The sequence below is a fragment of the Dermacentor silvarum genome, chromosome 8 (genome assembly GCF_013339745.2).
Source record: "Dermacentor silvarum isolate Dsil-2018 chromosome 8, BIME_Dsil_1.4, whole genome shotgun sequence".
Lineage (NCBI taxonomy): Eukaryota > Metazoa > Arthropoda > Arachnida > Ixodida > Ixodidae > Dermacentor > Dermacentor silvarum.
Window position 1 is genome coordinate 107,500,311 of NC_051161.1, and position 13,274 is coordinate 107,513,584.

The following is a 13,274-nucleotide window of genomic DNA, read 5'->3' on the forward strand; positions in this document are numbered from 1 at the left end:
TAAAATAGCAAGGTGGCAAAGGTTTACACGCTGTTAACCAGTCTGTCCTTAAATATTAAAAAAGAGAATTTGAGACGAAATGTTGATTTCTGCGGAACAAGTTTTATAGTCATCGCAACAGAATTTCAGCAATAATCATTAGTACGAATTGCGTCAATAAACTCGAATAATCATCATCAGTACGAATATTACCAATGTTTGACTGATTAGCATGTAAATAAACAATCGTGGTTAACGGCAGAGCTGGTCAATCAGCACTCCATATCCGGTTGCTGGAAGCATTCTGCCACAGAATAGTCTCAAAAACACATACTGTGAACATGCCATAAAATGTCTTGCGGTTCCAGTTGAGATATTTACAGAATTTTGCAGCAAACATGCCATAAAATGCATTGCTGTTCTAGCTCAGATATTTACAGAATTTTTGCTGCAGGTTGTGCAGAAAGAATAACTGAAACAGCAACGCACTTCATTGCAGATTCAATTTCTCTAAATTGGTGCCAGGCACATTTATGGCAAATTCGTATTCTTTGAGTACTGGCTGCCTTCAATATGCAATTACATGTCCCCAAAGAAATGAAAAAAGCTAATTAGTAAAATTTGGTCCCCAAATGTATTGACTATCGTGCAAATGTTGTCTGTCGCCGCTATGAAGTTTTCACAGCAATAAAATGTCATTTGTCTTTAGTATTGAATATTTTTTTAGTTTTCGACAGTGAGTCACGTCCAAGAAATAAGGGCATAACCCCTGCTGCCATTTTTAGGAAGCTTTTTTTTGTAATCTTTCGTATAGGCATCCAGTCTGGCACGTTGTCACCCGCGCGTCCTTCTGCGCATGTACATGAATTTTGCACATTGCTTTTTCGGCCACCTATTGAACTTCACTGCAGGGCACTAGCGTAACTCACTGAGCAGCGTTTTCAGAAAAATTGTATTTCGGAACATCAGCCGAGGTTCAACAACTTTCCGTTAGCTACGTCGAAAGGATGCCTTTTTTCTATAACATAAGCTTTTATGACACTTAGTCGTAATTTCCCTGCTGAGTTATAGCAGTGCTTTAACCTTGACCAAAGCGCCAATATAACGCAGTAGAGAAGTTATGACTAAGTGCCATAAATGCCTATATTTTCAGAAGCGAGTATCCTCCTGACGTTTGTAACCGAAAGTTGTAAAACTTCGGCCGATCATTTGAAGTGGAATTTTTATGAACTTCTGCTCAGTGAGTTACGCTAGTGTATTGCGGTGATGTTTGATGGTTGGCCGAAGAATCAATGTCCTAAATTCATGGACATGCGCAGAAGGACGCACGTGTGAAGCCTTGCAAGACTGTATGTCTACACGAAAGGTTACATACATAAAGGCTACGTGTACCTATACTAAAGGTTACTATATAGTAACCTTTAGTATAGGTACACGTAGTCTTTTATTTTATAGGTGCACAAAATTGTGAGAATATACCCCTTTATTAAACGTTACTTAAGTAAAGGTTACAATTTTATGTCCAACTTATAGGTTACAAAGTTGTGAGAGTATGCCCTTTATTAAAGGTTACTTAAATAAAGGTTACTGTGTAACCTTTCTTTATAGGTGCACAAATTTGTGAGAATATACCCCTTTAGTAAACGTTACCGTGCTAAGAGTGTAGTTTTGATAATGTGCACTTCGGTTCGCTTCAGCTTTAGCATAATAAGATCAGCTGTATTTCCGTGGTGTGTGGTTGTTTAATTTTAGTTTTAATAAGGAGGACTTCGAAAAACATAGAAAACTTGAAAAACATATCAGGCTCACGCGTCCATAGCAGAATTTTCTCATTTATGCATATACCACGTTTTAAAGTAGTATTCTAAAACGCTTCGGAGTGAACAAACTAGTGCAACATTAAAAACGTGATATACCTATTCGCCATTCTCCGCATGACGATCGATTTGTTCATCACCATTTATTTGAGAACCTAACAACTAATTTTAAGTATTGTTTTCCTTCTACATAACCTAAGTGGACATCGCTCGGCCGGTTGAGTTAATTAGTTTATATTAGATCGGGAAAACATGCGCAGCATTCTTATTTCTTGTTTCCATTAATGCCACCATTTCTCTTTGTGCTTGTAGTACTTGTGCGATGAAACGAGCAATTAAGTTCTTGTTTTTTCAATGCACTCCATACGCGTTCGCTTGCAATATCAGTTAGCGCAGTGTTCTGCATAACGTTTATTATTTATTTATTTTTTATGTAAATGCACTGTATGCCCGGATTGCTGGTACAAGCAGGTGGTTAAGGAAGGTTAAAGTGTGGGGCACCTGTGAGCAAAAGTCTATGAGCCACAGGCTCGCCGAAAAAAAACTGAATTTGTTCGTAATTAGCATGCATAAGCTGAAATTTACGACTAGACTGGAAAGTTCGCAATGCCAAGTTTGGACTGGAGTCCTCAATTTCAAGTTGCATTCACATGCAGTTGAAAAATCGGCTTTATCGCGCCATCCCTTGTTCGTATACTTTTGCTCACGCGTGTACCTTTGGTTAATACTTGGCCTTCAGCGGCTTTCCCAAGTTTAACTTGAAAAGTATTTTGCGTCTATGCCTGTACCCATATTAACATATTGTCGCGGTTCACTGAGAATGCCGCGCCACCATGAAACTCGCGCGGATTCGAAAATGTTGAACCGTCGCCTGTGTCGGGCTTGCCAATCCCATTTTTTGAGAACAGGTTGTCGTTGACAGGACTGGTCCTTGCAGGATATCGAATTATCGACTCAGAACTTCCATTCCGCGGCTTGCACCGTTAAAAAAAAACCTGGAGAGTAGTGCTAAGAGGCTTCAATACATTTGATTTACAGAAACTGCTGGATGGATTTTAAGAATGCTAACGCAGTTTCACACTTATCGCAGGAGATACGGCTGCGAAGATTCGGCTGGTGGATTACGACGTTCAAGAGACGATTATCCACGCAAAGGGCGGTGGACCATATATTGCCTGTCTGTGGCACATGACCCCGTGAACGCCCTGAAAGTGTAAAGTGTTTGAACGTACTATATGTTTCACCATCCATAATTAGCGTGTTCATACACTACCATGTTTTCGGGACTATTGTCCACATCCTATGTGCAGTAAGCGATGCTAAATTTAGGCCTAAAATGAAATTTATTCCTTCAGTATTCTGAACATGCTGTTTAGTCCGCAGCGAGAAATTTCAGCTGGCCATAGCAGTAAATGAATGTACGTTAATTGTTCCTGAAAATACCTTCAAACGCAAGATCGGTGAAAAGCTGTATCGAAAGATTTCATAGGCCTCTAAACTCTAGAAGGCTGGTACGGACAATTAGACACAAATATAGGCATTAAAAAGCTGAAAAAGCTTTGAAGCTTGTACAATACAAAGGGAAGCTTATATTAGGGAATAATAACATTTCTTACACGAAATAATGTTTATATCACTCACACTGGAACCAATAAAACACTAATAGCATGCAAACAGCGCAGTCAATACACAGTTCAGGAAAGCCATTTCTAATACCAAACTATTATTCATAAATATAATCATAATAAACCTTACACAACGTACATAACAGAACCTAGGTAAAATATAATGGAACATACAACACAAAATCAACAATTATCACGGAAAGAGCATTATGCAAGCAATATGGCATTTCACAAAAAATCATTTCTACTTATGAAACTGTTATACAAAGAATAGTTTTCCATCTTATACAAGCAATAGCGAAAATTCTGGTATCTTTTTTAACATAACTATAGATTATAATACGAAAACAACATTATTGATTTAAATTAACTAGCGAAACATAATTGCAATTATACCAAGTGGGTTTTCAATTCAAGGAAAGTGGACTTATCTTTATTGTCGTAATTGTTTATTATGGCGAGGAGATTAGGTTGAAGAGGGTGTAATTTATGATAATTTCTGAATCGTGGCAAAATCTAGGGCAAGTAACTTTGAGTATGCATGTCTGCTTCATCAGAGATATAATTAAACAACGCAGTTTTCTGCACTGCAGACTGTGTCAGAGAATGCCTAAAGTATTGCTTACGCATCACTTGCAGACATGGTACCACCGCATTTTGCATTCCAATATACGAGAAAGCGTAATTCCGTTACCAGGAAACTCAAACGCAAACCCATTTTCGAGGTGCTGTGGTGATACTGTTCGTTGGACAGTGTTTTCCGTAACGTTGATTACGATCGCAGCAAGCGCTGTGCGACAGACGCAACGGGCAGAGCACACTCGCGTCAAGGACAGATACATTCTGTGCACACGTTCGTAAAGCAGGGACGCGCGTCGGCGGAAATTCAGCACACGTCCTCATAGTTGCAGGCCCTCCGCCTGCCGTAAGTGCGTTATTGGGGTAATTTATTTTCTCGAAGTAAACTGTGTCACAAAATTCGTAAACTACGACTTGCACACATCCTACAGACATGATGGCATCGGACTGCAATTCGAATATACGAGAAAACATAAATATGTTACGCGGAAACTAAAACACGCAATCCCTTTTCCAGGTACGGGTTTTTGGTAAACAGGCCGCAAAAGATTGCAACCAAACTACAGGTTAACAGTTTCGCTGTAAAACTCATTGGCGCGACCAGGAGGCATGACGAGAGACGAATTACTAAGCTGAAGGGACGGCGGTAATACGAGGCGATAGTGTAGGTACACCTAGAACTGAAACTAGGCTGTTCTCTGTCTCGATTGCTGTTAGCGCTTTATGTTCAATACATAAAAATATGAGTGCAAAATAGTGAATTAGGTTTTTATCTCTCTTATATCTGTGATGTCCCATGGTTCATGGGCTGACAGTTGCAGATGACGTAGCGCTACTTGAGGCTAACTGCAAGGGACTGATAGGCACTTTCCAATGTGATAGCGAATAAAGCGACATATCTAGGGCCTTTTTCAGCACATCGAAATCAGGGATTATGATCTTGAGTGAACAGAGAAGAAATGGAGTGGTATCAGTTCAGCAGGAAGTCGTGCCCACAGTGAATCTATATACCTGAGTGTCTAGAAAAAACTAAAGAAATGCCTACTTAAGCGTCCAACAAAATAATCTAAGAATGAAGGGGAAGTGTAATGCAGAAATAATTAAATAGAAGTGCTTCAGGGCTACAATAAATGTCAGCTGGTGCAAGGAATCCTGCAAATGCAATTCGGGGCTCTCAATTAGACATCGTGTAGGGGTTTAAACTGAACAAAAAGTCGGAAGGCCGGTTGTTCTTATTAGGCGCACGGTAAAAAGAAAAGATGAGGCAGTGCAGGCGACGTGTCTTCGTTGCAGTCATCCAGCTCAAGAGCTCAAAACTAGTTTTGAATAAACAGGAATGAACATGGATGAAAACGAACGGCCAGCTAAAGTGCACAATTTAGTTTACCTAATAAGCGTGGACACATATTGTAGGAAGAAATCAAGGAATATTGCCAAACAGGTACAGGTATTTGCAAATTATAAATAGGCATCACGGAGTCATGAAAAAGATAGTTATATGAGAAGAGACTGTCAATTGAATGCAAGAAAAGAGGAAAAGGAAACCGTGGAGATTTCCAAAAACAAAAAGGCAGAAATCAGAAGGGAAAAACTGTATGAGAACGCGAGGCGGACTGCCTTACTATTTGAGGTCTGCGCTGGCTGCCTGACGACCAATAAATAGTGCTGCGAATTCGCGCTGACTGGATGAGGCATAAGTGTGTGCTGCAAAAAAAAGAAAGGCGAGGGAACGGCTCGGTCAATCGTACTCGAATGCCAAGATATTGTCAGAGCCTAGATTGACGACGACGACGATGATATTGGTGATCGTTCTTCTACGCACGTTGGCTGGACCATTAAACCCCATCTGTAAAAGTATCTACGTTGCTCCCTTCCCGTAATATCATTGGTGGCGGTGCGGGTTATCGATCTCCGTAATCACCCAACAATATTCACCCATCAATGCTCGTAGGGGAATTGCACCTTTCAGTAGACTTCGCAATCAAAAAATATGGACGGAATAACTGGTTAGCAATTAAGATAAATAAGAGACGTAGTCTTTTAAGTTGGTCAGTCTATGCCTAATGGCTTTCTAGCAATTGAGCGTTAACGCTTAACCATGCGAAAACAGTGACAACAAGCTGTTTCCTATGTGATGAACATTACGGTGTCACGCTTGCTAGCGTAGAGGTAAACATAAAGATAAGAACAATCTACGGATGCTTGTTTGCCTTTATGCAGCACGGTGTGGCCGAATCAGGGTTTTCGCGGTGATGTCCACCCAGAAAGGGCATGCGTTACCCAGTGTGCTGCAGACGGTCACGGAATTCCCGATAGCGAATCTAACTCGCAATCAGGCTCAATAGTTGACTAAAATAGATGTGCTTCTTTCCAAATAACATATTTGTCTGATTTTAAATGATTCAGATGTATTGTTTCAAAAGAAATCCCTCCAGAATCTCCTAGAAAATTTCATTCTAAACAACTATATTGACATTGTGCTTCACTCAATGAAGCATTATCAAGATGCCTATTTGAGAAATTTCCATGCGTAGTAATATTTCTCGTGATCGCTGTGGTAGGCGGGAATTGTCACTGAATAATTTGCAAGACTTTTTGTCAACTGTAGCTCCTGCGAAATGAACTAGAAGCAAAAATAATTCCACGATTCTGCAATGAACGGCCGTTGGCTTGGAACACAATTGTACTCAAGGCGAATTATCAAATATAAATTAGTTTTACTTCGGCCGTAAAAGGTTCAATATACTTTAAGGATTTTGCTTATATTTCCAGTCTCAAAACTTCGTATCTTTACTGTGCCGATGACTCGAAACGTAGCTTTAGTAAACATGTCGAATGTTCTCGATTACTCCATTGAAATATTTAAAAATCAAACCCCTATGCATACTTTCAAACGGTACTAAAGCATTGGAGTGTCTATAACCTTGAAAAAAATTCAGTTTGGTAAATTACTGATTATTATTAGCTATTGCTTTTTGAGGCGATCTTTACTAGACCTTTTGTGATTATGTCCATTGTCTTATCAGTCAATTTAATTGTGTTCGCAGGAGTGAAATTAAAGGGGTGGCAGAGCTGCTGTGGATTGCTGCAACTGCTCACTTGAGTTGAATTTATAATCAAATCGCCAACAACAACCAAAATCCGGCAGCTCACGCGTAATTAAGGCCTTTTTCTTTACCGATTCGCAGCTGCTATAGGCCTCGTAGACTCGGCGAATCTCTTTACGACTGCACCTGATTCTCGGGAGGACGGATGCTGTGCCATGCAACGAGGCCTAAAGAGGGCACAGAGAGGAAGTGGCGACCATGTTGTCTACTCATAACGAGTTCACCTGGCGTTCTCATAGAGAACAATAAAATGACCAAAAAAACGTTAAAAGTTCACGCTCTTTCATTATGGTTTCAAAAATCTTTTGCAAGAGACATGGCAACAACAAGGCAACCCAAGCAAATAAAACAATGACGTGCTCTTATTTCACGCGGTACTGCACTTGTATACATTAGCAGAACTCAACTTGTCTGTGTATGCGTGGTTTTACTCTGATATGATATAGTTTGAGTTTATCTGGCATGACTATTTGTCACGCTGTGCGTCGGAAGGGCCATAATATTAGCAGCGTCTTCTCCTAGCAGATAGCACTCACACACATCACTGTCATCTTGTGTGTGTTTATGTGGGGGGGGGGGGGGTACTGAAATGTATTTTAATCCATCCACGTTTTTCGTGGTGTGTGGCTGCGGAATGACTAAAAAGACAAAGAGGAGTATCTCATGATTCCGCGTACCAGAGTCACCACCGGGATAAACGTGAAAGCGCTTTTCTCATAGGTCCAATAAAATGCGGGGCGGTGTTGAAATTACATGTAACTTAGATACCATCTTAAGATACTCTTTGGATATGTTGCATCTGTATCATGCTATCCTCATCAAGTCAGGCCAGCTGAATGTCGTGCATGTGAAATACGCGATACGCGTGTCGTTATATCTGCGAACCCATTCATACTACCTGAAAGCAAGAAAACCACGGCTATTTAAATTTATTTTAATAGGCGCCAACTTCATGTTCCCTCTTACTTTTAATAAACCACACATGAGCACAAAATGTAAATAATGGACAATACACTGATGTATAGAAGCTAGTCTTTCTAACGTTTAATGACAGTGAAACCTATATAGAGAAACTAGCTGCTGCGCTAAGATAGTATTTCAAAAATGAGGAGAGGGTTGTGACGAAAATAAAGGCTATCGCCATTCGCTAGAGGAGTATTTTGACACCATAAGGTAGGGACACCATAAGGTAGGGAGCGATCGTCACTACCACCTGCCCTCTTTGATGCATCTCTGTATGCCAACTGGACTCCGCCGAAAAGAGGCCACTATGCTTTATCGCTTATGGCTAGGGGTGGCATTCACGAAATCTTATTCATTCCTCATTGGAATGGCCGACAACCCTTTTTGCAATGCCTGTCTTTGCGAGGAGACGCTAGAACATATTCTATGCGACTGTCCTGAATATAATGTTCCGAGACAGTCCCTGGCGTCCGTTCTAGCACACCTGGACAATCGACCACTGTCAATTGAAACCGTTCTCGCGTGTCGTCGACAGAAGACATCGCAGCTGAAAGCAACGAAGGGACTGCTTAGGTTTTTAAAGGAAACGGGCTTGGACAAGCGGCTATGACAGTGATGTCACGTACCACGCAAGAGTGACTGACTGTGACTGACGATGTGTGTGCTGTGTACGTTATGTGCTCTCTCTCTCCTCCCATCTTTCATTCCCCCTCACCCCGCTCCCATGTGTAGGGTAGCAAACCGGTTGTCCTTAACTGGTTAACCTCCCTGCCTTTCCTTCTCCACTCTTTCCTTCCTTCCTTCCTTCACATATTTCGTGTTCTTTGTTCATAGCCTCTGAGCAAGAAACCTAGGAATTCGAGAAATTTTTTTAAATTTTGCCACCCAAGCTTTGCAACAGCGACGCACATCTTTGTGCAATAAATGCCCCTGTATTGATGAATAAGAAATATAAACTAAATAACAGTTTCTTTTGCATTAGAGGGCATGGTGTACTTGCAGACTGCAACGTACTCTTGGGCTACAAATGTGTCTGGAATTTGCTTGAAATACATTGCAGGAAGCAGCAATGCTATGGAGATGCGTATATATGTACTTCAAGTTCAGTTTAGGAACGCAGCTCCAATCACTACTAAATACCGGCACATGTACGCGCGACAGAATTACAAGTCGCGGAAAGCGAACAGGAACAGCAATCATGGGGTCACAGCTGTCGCAGATAGTCTACAATAAGTGCAGCCTACGCAGATATCAATAAGATTTCCACGAGCGTGATAAAAAAAATTACTCCATCTCCCGCTAAAGGGAACCATGTGTGGATGCCAAACAGCGGGGAGATGGTTAGCTTGAGCGGGAGATGGTTTCGCGGCTGCGGCAAGAGAGCTCATCGCGGCGCTGCACAGGAGAGAGAATGAGGCGCGCGTGCTCTGTCATTTTCATACCACGGAACTACCGTGGCGCCCCCAGCGGAGTATGCAGCTGTCGCACCACTTGTCGAGCACGCCGCTCCGGATTCCTAGAGGAGAGAAAGGGGGACTGTAGGACAGGAGAGAGAGGGGGAGGGGACGCGCATGCGCTGTGGGGGTGTGGCACGCGGGCGCCGCTCCGTAGAGTATTACTAGAGGAGAGAAAGGGGGAGCGTAGGAGAGGAGAGAGAGGGGGAGGGGACGCGCATGCGTTGTGGGGGTGTGGGACGCGGGAGGACAGAGCCGCCGGAAAGAAATGCTTCGCATTTAAAAGCCACCCATTTCCAGGCATTAGCAGGTCGGAGCACTATGTATGGTTAGAATTTCACTATTTGGAATAAACCGGATATCGTGAGTCAGAGCACCACGTTTGCCATAAAGATTACACAGCAATGCTAGATGCCCTCAAGTGACATCAAAGTCAGCTTTCGTGCTACGGTCTATATATTATCTCTGCCACTCCTGCCGGCTTTCCCTATTCTGGGCCTGCGGTTCATTCAATTTCAAGAGAAACCTCTTGACATGGTTAATTTGCACATGAGATATGTTTCAAACATGACAGGACGACGCAGTATTCAGAACGACAGAACGCGCGTGCCTTCTTCTTGTACTGCTATTTTCCTAAAAACAACAGTGTCTGTATTTTTACTGGTACTGACGGGCTTTAACTTTCGCGGCCTAGGTAGAGGCACCCCAAATAAGTACTGAGCTCTCTTTTTTGCCTTCTTATTCGTTATACGAGGTTATTAGTATACTTTCCAGGGGTACTCACTGAACTACATAAGACACCTTGTTTACATTCGTTTATAATTAGAGGCGGATTATTGGTAATATGTAAGCGGAAAGCAAAGTGTGCGGATTACATATGCACACTATAAATTACATATGCAAGCGATACGGATTCTAATGCGCGTGTTTTACGGAGAACGCAGAACTTACGCGGCAGCCATTAGTCAACTGTCAAATTCAACCAGGATAATGTTTAGTAAAACGAGAGGGGGGGGGGGGGGGGGTCACTGTGGCCAATGGTAAAGCGAAATGAAATGTGCGTAGATGAATAATTGCCTTCGTAGAAAAATCACACATGGGCATGGCACACGCAGCACAGTCGCAGCGTAAGCTGAAGGAGCGCCTTCACAGGAGCTCCATTTTCGGCAGCATGCACTAAAGTGTTCGTACCCTGCAACGAGGCGCCATCACGTGTCATCATCATAACTTGTACTGAAGAGTAAACACAGGTACCGAGACTACACGGCGCACATGTCACATCCCTTGACCCGTGACTCGATACGATGCTGTTGATGATGACGATCATTTGTTTGCATCCCCTTTGAAACGAGGCAGTGACAAATAGTCACATACACTCTAAAGAAAAGTTTACACCCTTTGGGTCGTATCTCGTCCCCAAACAATAATCTTCATCTGCCTTACTTGCGTTTCCGTTCTTGAAAACTCAGCGCTCGCTATTTTTCTGTCCAGAATGCTCTGTCACGCTCATAACTCTCAAGCCTTTCGTGACTAGGAAGTACCGGACGCGCAGCGGCAAAGGAAGGAAATGCGGACAAGACAAGTGACGATTATTGTTTGGGGACAAGATACGACCTAAAGGGTGTAAACGTTTTTTAGAGTGTAGCCTGTTCGAGTTAACCAAGTCCAGCTACATCCAACATGCAACTACTACACGCAACTGCTACACGCAACGGCTTCATGTCGCGAAACTTGGTAAATACAATGCCACTGCAATGCAAAATTTGAACATGTCGATACTACGCGGTACATGTCTCAAGTTGTGGGAAGTGGCATGATATGATGCTGATGAAAATGATGACGATTATGGTTTATTGACATTGTCTTCGAAACGGGGTGGTGACAAATAGTCACCTAGCCGGCTTGAGTTAGAAGGTTGAAGGTTTGGCTAGTTGGTTTTCCATGAGGCTATGTGGGGTATCGTGAAGCAGGACACCGAGATACGAGATAGTTGTCCTCGTTTCTCTGTGTCCCTCGTCCTGCTTCGCGCTACACCACATAGCTTGAGTTAACCAGGTCCGGCTACATGCCGCATGCAACTGCTATATGTCGGGGCACCTGGTGGAATGTGACGGATCGCGGATTGAAAGTTTGAGCGTATCGACACTACGCGTCGCGCATCTCACATTGCGTGACAAGTGGAACGGCATGATGTTACTGATGATGATGACGATTTATTGGCACCCCCTTTCAAACGCAGCGGTGACAGTCACCTAGCCAGGTTAATTAAATAAGGTATAGTGTACCTGGTTTTAGTTCGAGCATTTTTGTATGCATCTGTCACGAGCGGTAGTAGAAGAAGAAAAAGAAGAGAGAGAAGGAAGAGGAAGAAGGCTGACTCGGCCTGGAAGAAGCGAGGTGGGAAATGCGAGAAGACCGCTAGAATAAAAGAATGAAGAAGTCCGCTAGGAGACTGGGCGAAGAGAACAGCAACAAGGCGGTGGACGAATGGCGTCAAGATCGAAGAGTTGAGTAGGAGGAGGACACCAGTGGCCCTGCACCAGTAGGGCTTGATCCTCCGCGACCCGCGTCCGTGCACCATGGTCTCCAGGAAAGGCTTGGTCCGAGGACAACGGCCCCCGTCCTATGCTACGGGGACAAACTCGCCCTCACCGACGACATCGCTCGACAAGCCAGGCCGATTCTAGGGAGACAACCCTCATCAGAGAAGCCAGCATTCCACCGGGCCATGCGCAAGAAGCACATCAAAGCAGACATGTAAGCGCCACATCGCACGTGACTTATTAGGATGTTTCAAGAAGTAGATATCGAAATCAGTGTAACGATTCTTGTGGTTGTGTATAGATTTGACGTGGACTTACCACTGTGGTACATCATAAATGTGTTTTGTGTGTCTTTGTCCTGATTCATGTCTCGTGTACCAGTAACCGTGACAGCATCTCCTTAATACTCTTTGGTTCCCCAAACCTTCTCTATCTACCTTGTAGCGCTTTGTATAAACTGCTACATAGCGTACCACCTGGTGTAATAATAAGTAGCTGCAATGCAAAATGTGCACGTGTCGACGCTACGCGGCACGCATGTCCAATCGCGCGCTGCATCACGTGCTAGGTCGCCTGTATGGGACATTTTATTTCGATAGCAATTATATGGATGCTCCAAGCGCATTTCTACCGTCGTCGTCATCGTTAACGTGGTCGCGGACGTCGCTGTGAAGTTCAGGATAAAGTACAAAGAGGGTAACATCGTCGCCGCGCACCGTACGCTGTATTTCGAGCGAAAGATTGCGAGGGTCAGCCGACGATTGCGGCTGAATCTTGCGCGCGACAGGGAGGAAGGCGGGGAGGAAGCGCACTTCGTCCCCGCGCGGGCCTCATCTTCAAAGTGATCTGCGGTGTGGAGAAAGCTCAACTAGTATCGGCAGCGTCGTACGCGCTGTGCTTTCGATGTTTAGTTCGCGTTGAAGCGAGAGCCGGCACGTAGGTGAATTCGCTCGCTGTTGTAGCCGCACCTCCTCACTCCTCATCGCCCGCCTCCCCATCCCATTGGGAAGCCGCTCTTTCCAGCACAGCCTTCGACGACCAGCGATACCTGATCGATGAGGCCAGCCGGATAGCAGCAGCAAATGGGGCCCTGGACTGAGGGCTCCACCCTCTGGGACTCCGTTACAAAGCACCAAATAAAGTTTTCTGCTGCTACTACTACTACTCCTCAGGCCAGTGTTTTGACAGCGAGTTTCCGCGGTCATCG

At 43.6% G+C, this 13,274-nt stretch overlaps 1 protein-coding gene across 1 annotated transcript in view; it reads left to right on the forward strand.

Moving 5' to 3' along the window:
* LOC125939733 (probable thiopurine S-methyltransferase) overlaps positions 1-12,285 on the forward strand; it is a 70,870-nt gene extending 58,585 nt beyond the window's left edge. Inside the window, exon 8 of the mRNA XM_049672942.1 lies at positions 12,071-12,285. Coding sequence (XP_049528899.1) covers positions 12,071-12,285 — 215 coding nt within the window. The remainder of the gene's footprint in view (positions 1-12,070) is intronic.
* Positions 12,286-13,274: the final 989 nt, after the last annotated feature.